This window comes from Morus notabilis, unplaced genomic scaffold (assembly GCF_000414095.1).
Source record: "Morus notabilis unplaced genomic scaffold, ASM41409v2 Scaffold827, whole genome shotgun sequence".
In the NCBI taxonomy this organism is placed as follows: Eukaryota; Viridiplantae; Streptophyta; class Magnoliopsida; order Rosales; family Moraceae; genus Morus; species Morus notabilis.
Genome location: NW_010359381.1, coordinates 269679 through 290160, shown reverse-complemented (window position 1 = coordinate 290160; position 20482 = coordinate 269679). Strand labels below are relative to the sequence as shown.

Genomic DNA, 20482 nt, shown 5'->3' with positions numbered 1-20482 from the left:
CACTCTTTCTTTTTGCACTCGACCGTTTCATTTTTTCTTATGTAGGAAAAACAAAACCTTCATGTCTAAAGCTTCACAGAACAAAAAGAGAAATGAGAATATTAAAATAAAAAAAAAATAAAATGGTGGCTATGAAAGGAAAAATGAAGTGGTTAAAAGGTAATCATCTTATCAAAATGTTAGGGTAATTTTAGAATTACAAAGATTTGTAATAGATAAACTAAATTATTTTTAAATTATATGTGGTGTGTATTTAGTAAGGGGTGGTGGTGTAGAGTTAGGAAGGATGTTTCGATTGGATTAGAGCTAGATGTATTTCCGCCAACTTCTCTAATTTTTTTTATTTTTTACATAAGTTCCTTTAATTATATCATGGATAATTTATTTATAATCCAACAATAAATATAATTGAATTTGTTTGGTACCCAAAATCAAATAGGCTAGAGATCTGATCATTTACTAAAATCCCAAATTAATATTTATGTGATTATTATTTTCCTTCTCAATAAAATTGTAGAGGCCATACCTATGATTAATGTTCCCAACTATTCATAATACATTGTCTCCAAAATGCGAGTTTTTCTATTACTAATTAAATCCCACGCATTGACAGATTAATATGATTAAGGCCAGTCTATATGTTTCTATCAATAATAGAATTTTAATTCTTTAATTTTACCGACTATAAAAGAAGAGTAAATTTTTTTATTTCATAAGCGATTTATTGGATTGAAAAACAATTTTAATTGTTAGGTTGTTTTGATCAAGTTTTCATTAAAACTATAGGGTTTACTTATCATGATTTTGTATTTTCGTTATCTAAGTGCGTATGGTTGTATTTTTTAATCATTTAGCATCGTGTTAATAATGTGTTTATGATTTTTTTTATTAGAGTATTAGGCTTGTGATTGGTTATTAAATTATTTCATGCAATATACCTATGCTCAAGTAAACACCTAGGAGTCCTTAAGTTTCAGTGATTTTCGACTCTGTTTCACTTTAATATATTTTTCTCATATTTTTCTTAGAAACTAGACATCTTAAGCTTTCATTTAGTTTTGAATTGCTTGAATCAGAGTTTTCGTTAGATAGTTATGATTTTCGAAGTTGACCCAGAAATTTTTTCAATTTTATATAGGCCTGAATTCTAAATTGAACTTTTAGGACTTTTTGGTCATGTAAATTATTCTTAAAATATGCGTATAATATATCAAACTGTTCGTTTTTTTAGTATAGTTTCTAATGCCGGTAGTTTTGATAGATTTGGGATTAAGATAAATTTATTATGAGTTTTTTTAAGTGAATAAAAGTCATTCTGTCCAATTTTGGGAATTACGTACTAAATTTGGGAAGTTGTGATTTTGTGCTTCTTGATAGTTATATGTGATGAGATGATATTCAATTATGGTATAAGATGCTTAGATATTGATAGTATTATTAGTAACTTATGGTCTTGGCATGAACTCTTCAAGGAGACGAGCACACCGAGAACTCGAGCCGCAGTGTCACCTTTTATTAAAGGTTGAGTAAGTCTAGAGATCAAATAAGTACATCTCTCACCTGCAATATGAATGATCAAAATTAAAAGACGTTAATATTGATGGCTTATGATATAAGACGTTATAAGATGAGGATTTTTAATAATGAGAAAATTGATGGAAATGATGGAAGATGATGTTATTTTTATCTTATTATTTGATGGGAACCTTTTTGATAAAAAAACTATCTTATTATTTTGATGTTTTAAAAAATCGTTAGTATACCTTGATGGATGGATGGGATGATGGGATCTGGTGAGCGGACCGATCGGTGAGCGATTGCTTCATTTTGTCACGGTTGGTTTGAGACTAGCTACCCAATGCTTTTCGTAACACGCGTGCTATGAGGGTACTATAGACGGAAATTTTTAAAGTAATATAAGTATGTTCATTTGTACAACTCAAGTCATGATTTGAGTTGTGTATATAAAAGAAAAATACTGTAGTAAAAAAGTTAAATTTAAATTTTTATAAGAGAAAACATTGTAGCAATATTACTTGAATCATGAAATGAACAAGACCTAAATTTATACATATTATTTTAAGTATATATTTACTTATTGGTGAAAATTATTTCGATGAAAGTTATTAATTGATGAAAATGTTTTGTGAGATTTATGATGTACTTACTAAGCATTATGATTACCAGATGTTTCTCATATTGCAATTAGGAACAAGGGTTAAGTGTGAAAATGGAATAGCTCAGTGCGGATATGGCGTGGTGACGGAAACGAAATATTGGAGTGGCACATCCTGAATTTACGATTTGAACTTTTATATAATTAGAGTCCATTTGTTTCATATACTCAAACTCAAATCATAAATTCTGCTTGTGACGACCTTCCTAGGTGGCTATCACTGTAACTGAAAATTAACTTGTACTTACTGGAATTTCTTAAAATTTACGGAACATTTTTTTTTAAAGTCTTATAGTAGACATAAGTTATGAATTGCTTTCTTACTTACAGCCATAATCCACAAAACCATTTAACATATAGTTTCAGAATCATAATTAGCAAAACTATTTATAACGTAAAACTGTTTGCGGAAATAATTGCGAGCGGTATCCATTTTCCGATTTCATCATTGTTCATCTATTTACCATCAGTCCATCAAGTATTATGTGCAGGTTGCTTACCTACAGTATAAATATTCTATGATGAGCTTTTGTTCAGCAAGTAGGAACTATCTCTCGCAAAATAATTGTAAGTTCACATGAATAAATATGCATGAGTCAATTATGATTAATTATGATCATGTCTTATCAAATTCTTATTATCTGATCTTATCTTACTTATAGACCCGAGTGCTCGTACCATGTGCGTGCAACCATCGGGACGTGGGGGTTTGCAAGGTCCCCAAGGACATCGTGATTTAACTTACTATATACTTCTTTTTTTTTCTTTTCTATCTCCTTGTGGAGTCTGAGTTACCTCCCTCTCAAAGGCTGGTATGACACTAAACTGAGTTTGTTCTTATAAGTTTCACTTGACTTATTAAGGTGTATGCATTATGACATGGCATCGGATAAAGCATAAACATGCGTACATAACATGTGTAACTTTTTCTTTTAAAATATATTCATACTGTAGGCGAGATTCCTACTTACCTGATTTACAAAGCTGGAATCCACTATTCGCCAAACAGCCTACTCTCTTACTTGCTTACTTCTAAAAATGAACACCCATTGAGAGTGTGAGATTTACTATCGTTTGCTATTCTATTTTAGCAACTTGCGGAGAAAATCAAATCTTTTACTTAAGACATGTATTCATTTCCTTTATCGATGGATAAAAATGTACTATAAGGATTAATTTATTAAATCCTAAAAATCTTATTTTTCTTAATATCCCTTAACATCCACTTACCTAGATTGAAAATCAATTACCTGATCTAGTAACTTGTTCTCCATAATTTACCTCATTAGACTTGTTATGATATTAAGGCCCAATTCAGCCTAGAAACTTATTCACGGCGTTCTAACTCTTAGGCCGTTCAAATTTAAACTCAAACGGGGTCTCTTAAATTAATGTGGTCGTTGGACCCACATCTAATCTTCATAATTCTAAGGACCTAACATATTGGGTTCGTAGGTGCCCATCAGGGTGTTTTGCTCGAAAAAAACTATTAAGTTTTTTAAAAGAAACCATTTTTCTTGAAAACTTGCTTCACGAATATTTCTGTTGAAACGATGTCTAAAACTATAGTATTTTAGTGAAATCACATTTCGGGTTCTTTGATAAATTTTTGTTAAAAACTAACATTGTGTTAGTTTGTTAAGTTAAAACTGTACAGTTTTTAAAATCTATATTTTACTGCATCTTAGAGTCGGATTTTGAAAATCTGTTCTTCATGACAATTCTTCATCTCGTCGAGATCTAAAATTATTATTTTTGGAGAAAGCTGAAATTCAGCCTCTAAAGGCCTCGTTTGGCTAAAAATAGTGGCTGCCAGTTTTTTTTGAAACTGTTTTGGACAGCATGTATTGTTTTTGAAAAATGGCTTAAAACTTGCATCCGTAATTCACAACTTAAATTTTGTTAGAAAAATAGATGAAGGGTTTAGAGTTTGTACCCTTGAAGAAGATTCTTGGTTAGGCTCCTCCTAAAAACACTTTGATCACCTTCTTCTTCCTCTAAGTTTTGCTAATGACTTGGAACTAGAAGAGTGAAAAAATTTAAGAAGAGCATTTCTAAATCTCAAATTTTACTAGAAACAAGAAAGAGGAGGTTTAGAGTTTTACCTGTGAAGAAAATCCTTGGTTAGACACCTTCTAGAACACCTTGGTCCCTTTCTTCTTCTTGAGATCCTAGACTAGTACTTTGTGTTTAGAAGGATTAGTGAAATTTTTTTTGAGAGGAAAGAAGAGAGGTATGGCCCGTTTGGTGCTTTAAGAGTGAAGTAAAGTAAGCTTTTTTGTTAAATAATTGATTTGATTCATCTCATTATGAAGTCTTCTAATACACTCAATTAACCAAAATTTTTACTTAAAACCCCTTAACATGGTTGGCCAAGTGAAGAAAGAGAGGAAAAAAAAACTATCATGAGTACCCTTCATCTTCCACCATCACATCTCATCCAATCTAAACATTAACCTATCCCTTATACTTTTGTCTCATCTTTTAAGTTTTATTTAAAACTATTAAAAATTACACTAGCTGTAAGGAAGTACTTAGCCGACAGGAAATTTTAGTTTCTGACGGTTCCTTTTCTACTGCTTATTTACAGTTCAATATTAATCCCCCAGTACTTCGATATTAAATTCTTACTCACGTAATATTTGGAACTGTTTCAAGTCTTGAAATTAATTCTAGACTGAACAAATTTTAAATTTAACTTTTCTGCATTATATTCCGGGAATGATATTGCCACCGACATTGTCAACTCCTGAGCTCACATTGTACCCTTCTACTATAAGTATTTTTCTCGTGACTTCAACCTAACTGTTCGGCAATTAAGGATTTTTTTTGTACGCTGCTAACATCGTATTGTGCTTGGAGATTCTTAGAATTAAGATTTTCAAACTGTATATGTACTGAAAATTCTTCCGCCTTAAAGTACGGTGAGAATTTATCGATCGAATTTATTTAATCGTAACACATGAACTTAACATGAAATCTGCTACAGAATTTCAGAATATTGATAGTAATTTCATAAATCCTTCAATCACAAAATATAGCATAATATTTTTTAGGAAAAATTCTTGACTTAAATACATAAATTATATTAGTTAAATTCTGAGATTTTCTTGGTCATTACACTGCTACAGTGTTTTTCTCTTATATAAAATTTAAATTTTAAATGTTAGAATCAAGAATTATGATTTAAGTATACTTTTCAAACGGTTAGTTATAATTCTACATATATTAAAATTTACGATTTATTTTATGAATTTCCGCAAGTTAAAGATATTTTGTTAAGTTTAAGGTTTTTAGAAATGTTGCAATCATATTTTACTTTTAGATGAAGTTTATTTGAATTAATTGATAAGTCATGTCTTAAAACAAAAAAAAAAAATCAAGCTGTTTTCATATTATTTTATTTATTTAAATTCTATAAAATTTTATTTTATCATAAACAATGAATGTTATGAGACAGTAACGGTGTCTCGTGATAGGGCGTTACACTAAACATCAAAACTCACGACCCAAATCTCAACCAGAGCATGATTTGGTCCTGTAATAGATGAACAACATTAAAGAGCATTAAAGAGCACCAACTGTGTATGACGTAATAAAAATGTAAAAATGAGTCACAGATCACAGTGTATGATTGTGAGGTACTCCGGTGCTCGAAACCAACGGGGCTAAAAAGATATAATTAGGGCTCGTTTAGTTCGCTGATTTAAATTTTTAATTTGAGTTAAAATGTAACTTTATGTGAGAGCTTTTTAGTGTAGTAAAAAAATTAAATGTGATTATTTTTGAGAGTTTTTTACTATAATAAAACTCAAATTCTAAACTCAAATCGGTGAAGTGAACGGGACTTAAATGTGCGAAAGGACTATATCTATCTGTCATCAATGTGCGAGAAGACTATTTCTATTTATCATCTTCAAAAATTTTAATGCCATTTATTTTAAGAGTTCTGTTTAATTTTTTATTTTATTAAAATATTTTTTTTTAATAAAAAATTTAAATTTTAAAAATAAGAAGAATGAATCATAATTTTTTTACCCATAATTAAAAGTCACCTTCTATGTTAAAAAAAAAAAAAAAAAAAAAAAAGTCACCTTCTTCCATTCGACTGGAATATTGGATTCGATAAGGTGGTTGAGCGAGACCGAAGACTAAATCATAAATGTAAGCGTTTTTGTGGGTCAGTCTCAGTTATCATCGATCCCGGTGTTATAATACTCCCGGCGTCATTATTCTTTAAATATCAACGCCTGCTTTAATCAGAGAAAGCGACTTTTTTTTTGCTCTGCGCTGACTTAAAATTCCACCATTTTTGTTTCTTCTCCTCAGACGCCAGACGAGGTTCGGGGTTATAATTCTGATTGTTTGTTTTTTTATGTAAAAATGGAATGAAAAGTTCTTTCTGATTAAAGTTGTAGGAAAATTGTTTGATTACTTTCCTGGTTTTTTTTTTGGTGCAGATGGGGAAGAAGCGTGTAATGGTCCCGGCGGAGGATTTGGACTTGTCAGCAGTCAAGTATGAGCAGGAAGATGTTCATGGTAATGATCTTCATACCACCGCACATGTGGGATTTTCCTGTATTTGCGTGTATGTTGTTGTGTTGACCTTTTTTTCTTTTTTCTTTTTGTTGGATGAAAAAGGTTGAAGCTTTTACACTGTTTGAAAAGAGAAAAAGAAAGTAGGAAGGAGAGAGAGATATATAATTGAGAAAAATGAGAAGGAAAGATCTTTTTGTTATTATGTTTGGTATGAAATACCTTCTCTAATCCCTTCGTACGGAGGGACGGGGAGAGATCAAAATTGTGTTTTTTTTAATAATTATGTGAAAAAATAAATTTAACATTTCAAATATCATTATACGTTTGAACAAAAATAAAAATAACATATCATATCACACTTTTTGATGATAAATATACAATTGATATTAATATTTACATTAGAGATGGTCTTACACTTTTCTCTCCTACCAAACAAGCTCTTAGCCTTTTACCGCAAGTGAATTCGTCATTGGTTTGCCTTGCAGCTCCACATTTAACTGGATTTGGCTTGAAGTTCTTTGTTGGGATCTTCGAAACACCGGGAATAGGTCCCTTGATCATGTCTGTCTTGAAGAAGCAGAATAAGATGGTTGAGGTAAGCAATTGCAAATTTAGTGTTGACATGTTAGAAGAGATTGATTGAAATAATTAGCATTTTAGTTTTATGTCTTGCAATTTGCAGATGCTGCAGAATACCGTGATACCTGAAGAAGCCATGTTCAAACCTGAATTTCCTCCACAAGGTGTTCATTTATGCTGCTTTGTTTTCCACCCACATTTTCCTTTTTTTTATTAATAAGAAACGAGAGGAATTTTATTAATAAAAATGAGAAGTGTGCAACAAGGCAAAAAAGAGAAGAATTTTATTAATAAAACGAGAAGATCTTTTATTTTTCCACCTACATTTTTCCACGCTTAATGTACCGAGATTATTGAAAAATGGATGCATTGGATTTTCCTTTGTGGGTTTCCTTTCAAGGGAAAAAAAGAAAAATCATTGGTGGATAGATTCAATGAAAGTAATCTAACTTAACTGTTACTTCTCTGCTATTTTATTTCTATGCTCTGGTTATGTCACGATGTTCATGTGTTTAATTCATATTATTTGATCTAAGAAGTTTGTTTCACATCATTATAAATAGAGAAAAAGGCTGGTCAAAATGTAACACTAGACTTCATGTGTGTTAATGAAGTGCTTACTTCTGCGGTTGCACAAATCTGATATAATTATCCGTTTATCTGACCACAAAAATGACACTGGTGACATAGAACTGGAACCGGCTGTTGTCATTCTTGACGAAGATGGGAAACCTGAAGACAGAGTTTCTTTAGCCTTGAAATGCCTTCCACAATATGATCCTGCTAGTTGCTGCAATGGGCATTCCAATTTATCCTTCTGCTATTGGAAGATACGCGATTATGCGCATGCTTATCGTTCAGGGATTGCAACCCCTTCTACGGTTAGTTGATATTAATTCTATAAATAAAACCATCATTGTTAAAATTGTCTTCTGAATTTCAATATGGCTCACACATGTATAGGTCGCGGAGCATGTAATCTCAGTTCTAGAGGGGTTTAGTGATAAGAAACCCCCGGCACCTCTATTGATTTCTTTTGATGCGGAGGAAGTCAGGAAGCAAGCTGCAGCTTCAACTAGAAGATTCGAGGAAGGTATTCTACATCATATACTTTTGACTTCTACTTCTTTTGTTTCCATTTTTGTTATATATTTATATATATAAAGCAACCGAAGAAAACAAATTAGAAAATGTTGAACCTCACTAGTTGTACGCAGTAGTATAATCTTGTGTTTTTTCCTAGCACAACTGCTCACGAGTCCCACATAAATCTCGTATTAGTATGCAGCCGAATTTGATTGGATTAATAACAAGTGGTATTGAGCACCAATGAAAAGTAGAAGTGCTTTAAAACATTCCTGTTTGAGTAAGCTATGCCTTGAGCATTTACTAGAAGAAGCTGTCACCGAAGTTGATGTCGGCAGAGCAAATTCCATTGATATCCTAAAGCGCCTATCACTCTTTCTTCCGTAGGCAATCCATTATCAATCTTGGACGGAATTTTTATGGCAATCAAGGACGATATAGACTGTTATCCACATCCATCTAAGGGTAATAATCTCCAACAATTTCTTTGCAAGGTTTCCTTTCCCTTTTTTTGTCTCTTTTTCTTACTGATTATTGCCAGCTTAATTACCATTCCATGGTGACAGGTGGAACAACATGGATGCATGAGGTTCGCTCTGTAGATGAGGATGCAGTTTCTGTTTCGAGATTACGTAGCTGTGGTGTGATTTTTGTAGGAAAGGCGAACATGCATGAAATGGGCATGGGTACGACCGGAAATAATCCAAATTATGGGTATGGTTTATCTGTTTACTCCAGAATTATATTCTTACAAGTTTTGCACACATGCCAAGATTATATCAATCTGGTGATAGACGCTACAACAATAAGGCTTTAAAATTCTGGTGTGCTTCTGATGTTCTTTTCAGTTTTGCACTATAGTTTAGAAGAATGAAACAGATAATTTCCATTTACCTCCGTTTCAAGATTTTCTTGATTTTTTCTCTTTAGTCTTTACTGAGTTTAAACTTCTCTCTGTTTTTTTTTTTTTTTTTTTTTTGATCAAGAACAACAAGAAATCCTCACGCACTAGAAAGATATACGGGAGGATCTTCCTCAGGCCCAGCGGCAATTGTAGCTTCTGGAATATGCTCTGCTGCACTAGGAACAGATGGGGGAGGTTGTGTGGACTTATGAAGTAGCTACTATTGATTCGCTTAAACCTTCCTCTGCTGCACTATTGACTCTGTAATCAAATGCAGGCTCTGTCCGTATACCTTCTTCCCTTTGTGGTGTAGTTGGCTTGAAGGGAACATATGCCCGTGTTGACATGGAAGGGTAAGCTAATCCAGTATGAGGTCCATCCAAAATAACAAGTAAAATCCTTTTTTTTAACGCATTTTCACTCCGAATCAAAACTATTTATTATTTTGAATGGATCAGTTACTCAATTGTAACAAGATATTATTTTTCACAGCCTCAGATAATTTATGATCTTCCTTTGGTGATTTGTGCTAAAAAATATTAAGGATTTGGTGCATTCACTTGGTACTTCAGTTGATAAACACTTTAGCTTATCATATGATTCACTGGCCGAAATTGGGTGTATGAACTCTGGTGTTGTCAAGTCCTAAAGAACTAAAATTGGATAATAATACACACGGCTAGCAATAACTATATGTCAATCAGAACCTATGTGGGATCACGCACGATGAGTATCATTGGACTTTGGATAGGTTGTATTTTTTCTAAAGGAGAATTGGTTATATTTTTTTAGTTCTTAGAAAAAGGTAGGCTTGAAAAGTTCACTGCAGAATGTAGTTCAATATAGAATCTACCATTCCACTTAATGCATTGGCCTAAACCGTCAAATCTTGGCATTATAATTATCTCAAGTGAGAAGATCAGTTGGGAACTCTAGTTTCTAAACAGAATCCTTTTCTCATGCCAGCCATGTTCTATGAATGCCTATGATACCGTAGCTGGAGTTGTTTAGTAGAAATGTTTTGTTTACTGTTTTCCGTTTCTTTTCTTCTTAGGTCATTATGTGGTGGCACAGTGGAAGTTATTGGACCAATTGCATCAACCGTGGAGGATGTCATGCTAGTGTAAGAAAATATTTCTTATCACAAAAAATTGTACCTTTCCACCTCTCTCTATTTTAGCTAGAAAAACAAAAATATTCTTCTAAAATGCCTCCATTAATTATAAACCAGACAATTCTAATTCTCTGAGAGTACATGTTAAGGATATAATTCCTACATTTCTGCTCAACTGTCGCCGTGATAACATTCAACAATTAATATACGCTTGGTGGAAAGCAGTAGTTACCTCATACTTTTGATGTGCTCTGATTGAACTGATAATTTGTCAGGTACTCGGCAATGTTGGGAACCTCTCATGAGAATAGAATTAGTATGAATCCGGTAATATTTCATAAGCCTCGTAAGCGATTACTAGCTGACAAAATAACGAGTGATTTCATTCTGTATATCCTTTTTTTTCTGTGTTTTCTTCTTCTATTTACCACACTAACTCTCTGTTTCTTTTTGGTAGTCCCCACCTTGTGTGCCAAACTTGTCATCATATGACAGCTTGAATGTTTTGGGATCCTTGCGTTTAGGGAAGTACGCAGAGGTAAGTAGCAACCTTCTACCAAAGTAGAATAGATTCAATTGTCTTGTATTCCAAGTTGAATGCTATGAATATGTTATTATTCTCACTTTCTTGCAGTGGTTTAATGATGTACATTCAACTCAGATATCTGATAAATGTGAGGAGGTTCTTAATCTTTTGACAAAAACCCATGGTTGTGAAGTAAGTCTATCACTTTCCTCGAATGTTTTCTAATTCTTTGATTTTTTAATTTAAAAAGTGAAAATTACACATTTTCACACATGATGCTATCTCTTTATTGTAACCTGAAACAATATCGACCTACCGTCTATAAAAATATCACAAGGTGGCAGAAATTGTCGTGCCCGAGTTGCATGAGATGCGCACTGCTCATCTTGTTGCCATTGGATCTGAGTGTCTGTGTTCACTGAATCCGGATTGTGAAGACGGGTATGTTCTTTGTTTTCTTAATATATCTTTCTTAAATGCAAAATTTGATTAAAATACTGTAACTTATTATTCTCTTTCAGGAAACTTCCAAGATTAACATATGATACTCGTATCAGTATTGCTCTTTTTAAATCATTCACTGCAGCAGATTATGTCGCATCCCAGTGTCTTAGGTGAGGCCAAATTTTGACCACCAAGCAGTTATGGAGCTTAATTTTCGAAAATCTGTGCAAGCAAGTCATAAATTATCACGGAAAAATTCGCCTCACAATTATCATACTTGCAATCTAAATTAAATCAGTTCTGATTATGAAGCATCTAAGAATGCTAGATTTGAAAACTTAGATAAGGTATAGCATGAACTTTTTCCAATTTCTTTTAAACCTGATCAGAATGGATTTATGGTTCCTGGGTGACTAACATGGTTACTGATCCTTAGCCTAAAAAATCGAGTTTGAAGTTGAGATACAAATTATTAATAACGGATCTTCACTATGTTATCTAAGTTTTTTGTTTTTTTCCTTTTTTGGTTGGTGGGGGGTGGGGGTGGTATTTGTCATTTTTTTGTCCTATGAATCATAGTGTGTTATCCTCATTCATTGAAAGCTACATATTTGACTTTTAAAATTTCGATTGGATTTGATTTCAGGAGAAGGATTATGTACTATTTCATGGAGATATTCAAAAACGTTGACATCATAGTGACCCCAACTACAGGGTATGTAAAAGGACAACATAGATAATCCATTTTTCTCCCTAGCTTGGTAGTCATGTCTCTCAGTCTTTTTCTCCCCTCACTTTGGATAATTTATTTATGGATTCTTAGTTTTATTTGTTCTAATCTTATGTGAAGTTATAAGTGAACGATATTATGCATAACAGCATGACAGCTCCCGTAATACCACCTAGTGCTATCAAAGATGGAGAGTCAGACATGGTTGTCACAGGTATGCAGTTTGAGTCTTGGTTGCGGGGTTCTTTTTCTTTTTTTTTTCCTTTTTTTTTTTTTGAGAAAAACCTTGGTCGCGGTCTGAGAGAAATGTTTCCAATATTTTGTGACACCCCGTGAAGGAATTATTGAAATCATCCAAGATTAGAAAACATGCAATGACTTGGATATGTTAATAACCATACAAACAAACAAAACATATATCACCCCTTTTATGAATAATTTTCAGATATTCCATTTCCATTGGCCTCTATCTGCCTCCTGAACATATATTTTATATAGCTATTTAGCTGAGAAATATTACAATTTTGATGATCCTTCGCTTGAACTTCACCTTTCTGATATATGAAAATTGATATATCACTTTCCTACGTTCAGGTTACCTTATGCGGTTTGTCATCGTGGCAAATCTTCTTGGACTGCCTGCCATATCTGTGCCTGTGAGTGATGTTCACTTCTCTCTTTCAAGTCTATTTCTGAAATACTCTACTTTATGCAACCTTATTATGTTAATGAAAAGTTTCTTCCACCATAATTTCTGTCTGAAGAAGCATTCATCTATCCATTCTGTCTAACTAGCAAACATTGAAAAGGCTCTAGATTTCATATGGGCTGTAACAAAATCCTCACTTTCACAGTTAGAACATTAATGAAGGATAATTGAAAGATTACGGTTGTGAATATTGTTCGGCTCTAGGTTTATATTGGCTCTTTGGATTCGACTAAATATGGCCTTTCAAAGGATTAGAGGACAATCGACAAGTAAAGATTCTCATGTATCATGTGTGAATCCTAAGAACTGGAAATTTCTCTCTAACATGTTGGTCATTCTTATAGTGAATTACTGGGAATTCGATGAATTTGGATTAACTTAATTTCCATTTGTCTTACACTGCAAATGGTAATATTCCATAATTTTCTGCAGCATGCAAGAAATGTTATATAATATACTCCTGCATGCAAAATATGCTATTTTACTGGCTGGTTTTCTGTCTTCTATTTATTCGTTATACTTTTAGGTGGGCTATGATAAACAAGGCCTTCCAATAGGTTTGCAACTGATAGGCCGTCCCTGGGCCGAAGCTACGATTCTGCGTTTGGCTTCTGCTGTAGAGGTATCAATTCTCATACGTGTCTTCCTGTGAATCAAGACATGAGAATGGTTTATGCATTCCAAGCTAGCTGTATGTCAAAGCGAATATCTTTATTGTTCTAAAAAGGATTGTGTTTTCAGGAACTCTGTCCTTCCAAAAAGAGGCCTGCACAATTTTTCGATGTTCTACGTAGTTGAAGCTGCTGATCTTCTATACTCCTTGCTGTGAATGCCCGAGCCGAACCGTTGTGTGTTTTGGCGTATTCTTAGGTGTATGAACAATAATTTTACTCTTCAAGTGTTGGCACACCTTTTCCTTCTGCATTTCAAACTTCAAATCCACTCGATTTGATAAGATAATATACTATATAGCCTCTTTTTACGAGGAAAATAAAATATACCAGTCTTTCTTGTCTTAGTTTACACTGTAAAATTCTGGTATATTATTTTAAAAGGATATGAAGACATTTTCTCTTGAGTGGTTTTTTTTAACCAGTTAGCAGTGGGACTTTCAATGGGATTCGGACTTCAATGCAGACTGTAGGTTCTGTTCTCGTGAAAAGCTTGCCAATGCAAATATGTTTTATGAGACTACTCTTGGGATTATTTATTTATTTATTTGGAACTGGCTTGAAACTCCTCTTCTTCTTCCTGTTTAAATAGATTTTGAAACGTGAAGATGTGGTCCTTGCGTGGTAAATTCCTTGTGGCATGATGATGCCATTCATAGCTATATACTGCTGCTTGTGAATCTTATTTGCATGGCGATAATAAAATATTGAGATTACACATTTCATTCAGGAGAAAAAAAGTAACAAAATCTGTGTTAACAATGCCTAGTTTTAGAGCATTTATAAATTTTACAATTATTATTGCCGGTGCTTTTAAATTTTAAGATCATTTTTAGTTTGCTTTTTAAATTTTTTTAACTCTCACCCCTAAATTTTAAATTGTACCCACTCAATCTATTCGGTTGTAATTTCTATTAAAAACATATATATAAAAAAAGAGAATAATATAGTCACGTGATCTTTCTATTTAAATTTTTATTAAAACATACAAATAAAAATCACACGGTCACACTTAATCTCTTTTTTTTTCATCTAATTTCAAGAGAAATTTTTACAAAAAGGCTTAAATGGGATAAATTCAAAATTTAAAAGACAGTGAAAGCTTTCACAGTTTAGAAAGCAAAATAGGAATGACAATAAAATTCAGTGGGCACTAATGAGATCATCCTAAATTTTAGAATTAAAAAGCTAAGAAAACTTAACGGTTGTTATTCTTAGCCAAAATTAAAAAAAAAAAAAAAAAAAAAAGAGGAAGTTTTCGAGTTGAGATGTGATTTTATATGAGAGCTTTTTACTGTAGCAAAAAAGTTAAATGTGACTGTTTCTGAGACCCTTTTACTGTAGCAAAACTCAAATTTTAAACTCAAATCGGTGAAATGAACGAAGCCTAGATTTGTTCTGTAATATTTTTGGCAAGGGCAAATGACATTAAACCCCTTTCCTCAAATAAAACCGTTGTATGTACCTCCAGTACATCAATATCAAGTACAAAAATAAGTTCCCAAAAGATTTAAAAGGAAAAGTATAAGTAATGCCAGTTCAATATATTTTCAGAATCTTAATGTTATTCGAGACTTGATATGACCACGCAAACCATAACCCATATGTATTCAACACATCTTCCATCTAAAAGATTGAACAAAACCCATAATTTTGTTTAACACAAAACGCAAACAATTTCTTAAGGAAAAAAGAAAAGAAAAGAGATGAGACTTGGAAGGGGCACTCTCACTTGTGACGACCAAATGACACTTCAATTAATTGTAAGGTGTCTAAACAAATAAGCCTTTATGGCACTTACATGGAAATGCCAGATATTTTAACCAAGAAATTGATGAACAAATCACAGTTAGAATCGGATTTTCTCAGCTTTTCTTCTCTCCTCTACCCTTTACCAAATTTGGTGTAGATCAAGAGTTAGAGCTTTCTTTCTCAAGGTTTTCGTCATTATCGCTGGAGATATCTGGACCAGGAGGAATCTTTCCTGGATAGTTAATCGTTGACCAATCCGAGCCTGCCATACTGGAGATTGGAGAATTAAGTCATAAGAGTGTCTTAGAGCTATTAAGTAGAAATAACTTGAAAAATCAGCAAAAGCTCTAGGGATGGAAATATTCCCCACTGGGACGGGCCCCGTCCCGAACCGGGCAGGAATGGAGCACAATTATCAAGGACAGAGATGGGGATGGGGACAAAATATAGTCTCCGATTCATGGCGTGGTGGGGACGGGAGAAGTATTCCCTATCCCGCCTCCGCCCCTAGATTAATGTGCAACCATACAATAAAAATTGAAGCTATTAGAAATAAATAAGAAGTGATAATTTACGTTTATATTTTGATGTTTTTAAACTTTTTTGCTTATATGTTAGTCATTATTTTTGGATTCACTTGTCATCCCTAAAAAGCTCCGAGGAGAATAGATGAGGAAGAACCAAAAGAGATTTGACTTGTTTGCTAGGTTGGAGCTCAATAGGTACAAAGAAGGGTCTAGTCACTAGGAATATAAAGAAATTAGTCAAATTAATTTCCATACTGCACTGACATTTCCTTGGAGTTCTTATCTGTAGAATGAAAAATTACAAGCTAACCTTTTATCCACGATGACCATAGCGCGAAGCTCACAGTTTGCGAAGCTGCACGTATATTAAAAGGGTTATTTCTTAAAATAGGAGTTGTCAAAGGTGACTCCATATTAAGGGTAAGCATGCACACTTACTGTTTGCATATTTCTCTTTTCACCGATGGATGACAATCATTTCCAAATGCCTTAAGTGTATGAAACAAAAAACCACTATGAGTAACAATTGCTATCTCCTTCTCTTTTCTTGTCCACAACCTGCAAATTACAAACAGATTAAAAGGTTTTACGTAGTATCAACAAACCACCCATATGCATGCAGATTTTTGATACGAAGGAAGAAATATTTGTTTGTATTATCCCAATGTCCATTGGGGTTATTGCACAAGCTAGAGAATTATGTTGGTTGATTAAAAAACTATCCCAAAAAAGCAGCGATTTAGTCCCTTAACTTTGAACTCAATACGAATGGTCCCTAAACATTCAAAAGTTCGTCGCATTGTTCCCTAAATCTCAAATGCAATATTTGGTATAGTTTAGGGACCAACTAAAGCATTAATCCAAACTACAATTGAGACCTTGAAAGGATATGATGCTCTATGAAGTGCTTTGATGAGGAACATGTGACTGACTGAGATAAACTTCTTGCTTTTGGTCACAAGACAAACTCAAAGGCAGAACCTTGTAAGCCCTTTTACAACTTGACAGACCCGTATACTCAGAAATTAAACATTGCAGAGAACTTTAGGAGAACTAAGTTCTATGAAAAGTTCCCAACAAAAAATTGCAGCTGCGATTATAGGACTGTAATTTGATAATCCTAGAAGCGTCTACCAGTTCATAAACTTCAATCCCCTGGCTGTAACTTCTTCTTTTGTCTCTCTAACAGTGTCCTTCCATAGCACATCCTCATCACTTTCTATCTACACAAATACATAAAGGTCGTTTAATACAGCACTCGAAAGATAACAAGCACCATCAATGAGTACAAGTCGGTAACTTCTTCAAGATTATCTTATCTAACCAACACTTGCCAGTGAAAAATCAACTGCTGGAAACAGAAACTGGTAGTCACTGATGTTTCTCCTCCTATCACAAGGATGAACTCCCTGTAATGAGAAATATTCAAGAACGAGTTAAAAGGCCTTAAATCTCATATCCAACACCATGTATCAAACAATTTGCAACACGCCAAACAAAAATTAGAAAAGTCCAATAATTTATAAGAAATGCATGAAATAGCTATGTCTGCGTCTAGACACGTGGACATTCTTCCCTAGATGCATTAAAGCATTTATAGCCATTAGGTCAACAATAAGCCATGCTTGAGGTTCACCTTGCCCCCCACTAATAATAGTTAATAATAGTTATAACCACCTGCCAAATTATGCAATCCCATTCAGAAGATTCAAATCATGAGAAATTGCAGGAAGAATATAAGTTCATTCTTACAGGTAGACATACCAAATGTTCACGACAAAGCTCTACTGCTATGAATGGTGGACAGTCAAGACTAGAAATTGCACCACGTCCACTATTCCCTGCATTTGCCAACATCATCGGCAGTATATCCAATTTATCTGTGTAGTCCCCACCCCCAAATACTCCTACAGCTGTTTGTAGTGTTCTAGAATATCAAAGTGAGAGTAAGATAATTTTAGCATAAAACCATGGAAGCATGTCAGTTTAGGGAAGAAGAAACATGATCAAGACACCACATCAAAAGCAAAGTAGTTGAATCAAAAGTTCCACAACTAGAAAGCAAGAAGTCCACACACAACAAAACATAGACAATGTTAAGCTCACCCTTCTGCAACTCAGCTCTAACACGTTACAGGTATGTAACATTTAGATCTCATAAGTAAAAAGGTCATAAAATATTATCCTATAAATTCAAAACACGCCGACCCTAGTAGTCCACCACTTTAATGTGTGTCTTAAGCAAATGCTATGTTGTACAGTTTATAGGACAATTCATTTTTTATGATATTGAATGTTTGACAATGGTAGATTTGATATTTGTTTAACAGGGAGGCCCTGAATTTAGTTCTATTTTTATTACAATTATATGTCGCCCCTCTTGAAACTCAAAACATATGCACTTGTACTTGACAAGATTTGAAATAGCATTAGAATACAAGGAAGCATGTCACTACAAGGAAGTATGTCATTCTCACAAATACGAAAGTTGCTGTTAAGTCGTGCAGCAAAATAGTTTTCGGTACTTGAAATAAGAGATAATTGGACAAAGAATTGAATTCAGCACTTAACATTGAGATGAGTATTCAATATTCAGATAAAGTAAGAAGTTCATTCTCATTGTAGCATAATTGAATCCATGAATGCACACGGAAAAATTTGATGGGAAAATTCTAATCCAATCACCAAGATAAGGTACTAAATGTCAATCTGATTTTCATTTTCCATGGTTCAGCTGAAACAATGAGTATTCAATTTACAGTTCTTTTATTCTATAGGGGATGCCAACAGGAGTTAAAAACAAATGAATAAGTAGAATCACCTTAGCAAAGGAGATACAATGACCAACTCAATCTTCTTGTGAAGGCCAGATGTATGAACATGCTTGCGCAAATTGTCTACCTGTTGAAAGCAACAAGTGGAATAGATGGAATGCTTTTCCTTCCTTATTGTAAAAGAATTCGCAGAAAGAAAATCCAACTAATTACTAGCTTCTTACTTGCTGCCAGCCTAGTGGAGTGAGGTGTGCATCAAAATATTCTGGATTCATGTATGCTTTGTAGCTTTTCTCTCCCTCTACGTTGTGGATACCTTGTGCATGCCTGACCTGGATGTAAGGTTTTATAAGACGACAATGACTTGAGTTGCAATCAAACAGCAAAAGAGAAGGGACAACTTTGGATGTCCGAACTACATATTAGCAAGTTCAAAATTTACAATGAGTTTATACAAACCAGGTGAATAGTCTTGCAACGGTGCAACGGAAACAAACTGGGACCTGCGCCACTATCCATCTCTGCAACTGAACCGAATAGAATCAGCACTCAAAGAAAAAGGTAAATGAACATTACAATTTGAAATGAAGAATTTCAAATGATATTAACAATTCAAAATGAAGAGTTCTGAATGAACTTCATTCTTCAAGGGGACAAAAAAAAAAGCCAATGATCCGCATTTCAATCGAAATTCCAAACATGTCACTTAAAGATGTTCAAGTAAGGAAATATTCAACTTCAAGCATCTTTAAGGAGAAACAATTCATGTGCCATAACGCGAATAAGGGTGTGGAAGAAAATAAAATACAGCTGAGCTTTTAATTACCAACCCAAGCACAATGGGATCTATGGACAGGAAATAAACCAGAAGGGAACCCGATAGAACACCTCAACAATTTATTTACAATGCATAGTTGAATTTGTTGATTCTCAGATACGAAGATATCAAATGGGACATAATAAAATCATTTTCAATTGCTTATCAGCACAGCAAATTGACTTCCATGATCATTTTTTGCTTAAATCACACATTTCACAAATCCAAAACTCCCACTTTATCACCCAGAACACCAACCATCGATATGAGGAACTAAAAGAACTAGAATTTCAACACAACCCATTCACTAAATCCCAAACATCCCCCTTAGATACCAGGCAACCAATAAGGCAAGTTTGGAAGTCGACGAAAACATCCCAGAATTCACATATCAGATGTAAGCTAAATAACCCAATTATCTTCCCAAGCAAACCCAAGTTAGGAAATCAGATCAAACAGATGATAACCCAAAAGGTCATTTCTTTTGAGCCAATGAATCAGAGGAGAAAAAAAAAAAGAAAAGTATTTGCAAGTGGCAAAATAGAGAGGAAATTGGAGAGAGAAGCCCGAAGAAGGTTTGCTCACCAGAAGCAGAGAGAGAGGAGAGGAAGAAGGCAGAAAGACGAGGTGGGGTTGATGGGGACCCGAGTGTAGTGGAAGAAAATGAAGAAGAAGAAGACAAACAATGAAAATGACTGGTAATAAGGCTAATGGTCATGTCGATTGGCATTGGATTGCATTGTCTTTTTCTGGATTTCGGAATTTTAGTTTATTATTTTTATAAGGACTCTGTCAGTTACTATTACTGGGTCCGTACTTTTGTTTTGATCGAGCCTCTCTTGACCCGCCCGCCAGTCATCACAAACCGCCGGCAACCCGTCCACTGTTCTGCTCATTCCGGAAACTGTCAGTGTCAACCCGCCCGCTTGTGCAAGCCTAATAAATAGCATTAGTTTTATTTATGGCCGGCAATATGAGTTACAACACGATGACACAACTCGAAAACGATATGAATTTTACGGGTTAGGATTGAGAAAAAAGATGTTCGGGTCAGAATTGGGTTGACCTGAAATTGACACGAAAAATACATGTCAATTTCAGGTTGGACCCGCCTAACCTGAACACGACACGAAA

At 34.0% G+C, this 20482-nt stretch overlaps 2 protein-coding genes across 9 annotated transcripts; one reads left to right on the top strand and one right to left on the bottom strand.

Moving 5' to 3' along the window:
* The first annotated feature begins 6242 nt into the window (after positions 1-6242).
* Positions 6243-13899, top strand: LOC21393728 (fatty acid amide hydrolase). Of its 2 annotated transcripts, XM_024163076.1 has the most exons (22): positions 6265-6340; positions 6506-6517; positions 6637-6715; positions 7201-7310; positions 7398-7458; positions 7985-8175; positions 8258-8387; positions 8768-8845; positions 8947-9094; positions 9367-9479; positions 9562-9637; positions 10339-10407; positions 10674-10725; positions 10856-10936; positions 11033-11116; positions 11262-11365; positions 11446-11538; positions 12015-12083; positions 12248-12312; positions 12693-12754; positions 13334-13429; positions 13549-13899. In XM_024163076.1, the coding sequence occupies exons 3-22, from the start codon at positions 6637-6639 to the stop codon at positions 13603-13605; spliced, it is 1818 nt and encodes a 605-aa protein (XP_024018844.1). In that variant the 5' UTR covers positions 6265-6340; positions 6506-6517; the 3' UTR covers positions 13606-13899. The 2 variants fall into 2 exon arrangements, with proteins under 2 accessions (XP_024018843.1, XP_024018844.1); XM_024163075.1 differs by lacking the exon at positions 6506-6517 and having other exon boundaries at positions 6243-6340.
* Positions 13900-15029: 1130 nt separating this feature from the next.
* LOC21393727 (phosphoglycerate mutase-like protein 1) lies at positions 15030-20064 on the bottom strand. 7 transcript variants are annotated; one of them, XM_024163082.1, is made up of 10 exons: positions 19934-20064; positions 18991-19052; positions 18756-18863; positions 18579-18658; positions 17522-17684; positions 17092-17166; positions 16892-16980; positions 16196-16315; positions 16068-16112; positions 15030-15500 (listed from the first exon to the last, which is right to left on the bottom strand). In XM_024163082.1, the coding sequence occupies exons 2-10, from the start codon at positions 19048-19050 to the stop codon at positions 15389-15391; spliced, it is 852 nt and encodes a 283-aa protein (XP_024018850.1). In that variant the 5' UTR covers positions 19051-19052; positions 19934-20064; the 3' UTR covers positions 15030-15388. The 7 variants fall into 7 exon arrangements, with proteins under 7 accessions (XP_024018850.1, XP_024018849.1, XP_024018855.1 ...); XM_024163081.1 differs by having other exon boundaries at positions 18991-19058; positions 19934-20063; XM_024163087.1 differs by lacking the exon at positions 19934-20064 and adding an exon at positions 19684-19770 and having other exon boundaries at positions 18756-18858.
* Between the last annotated feature and the right edge of the window lie 418 nt (positions 20065-20482).

Coding starts and splice junctions, on each gene's coding strand:
- LOC21393728 (XM_024163075.1), top strand. CDS start 6,637: ATGGGGAAGAAGCGTGTAATGGTCCCGGCGGAGGATTTGGACTTGTCA. Junction 7,459..7,984: donor ACCTGAATTTCCTCCACAAG/GTGTTCATTTAT, acceptor CTGGTGACATAG/AACTGGAACCGGCTGTTGTC. Junction 12,313..12,692: donor GTCAGACATGGTTGTCACAG/GTATGCAGTTTG, acceptor TCCTACGTTCAG/GTTACCTTATGCGGTTTGTC.
- LOC21393727 (XM_024163082.1), bottom strand. CDS start 19,050: ATGGATAGTGGCGCAGGTCCCAGTTTGTTTCCGTTGCACCGTTGCAAG. Junction 16,981..17,091: donor CAGCAGTTGATTTTTCACTG/GCAAGTGTTGGT, acceptor GTATTTGTGTAG/ATAGAAAGTGATGAGGATGT. Junction 16,316..16,891: donor GGATTGAAGTTTATGAACTG/GTAGACGCTTCT, acceptor TGTAATTTGCAG/GTTGTGGACAAGAAAAGAGA.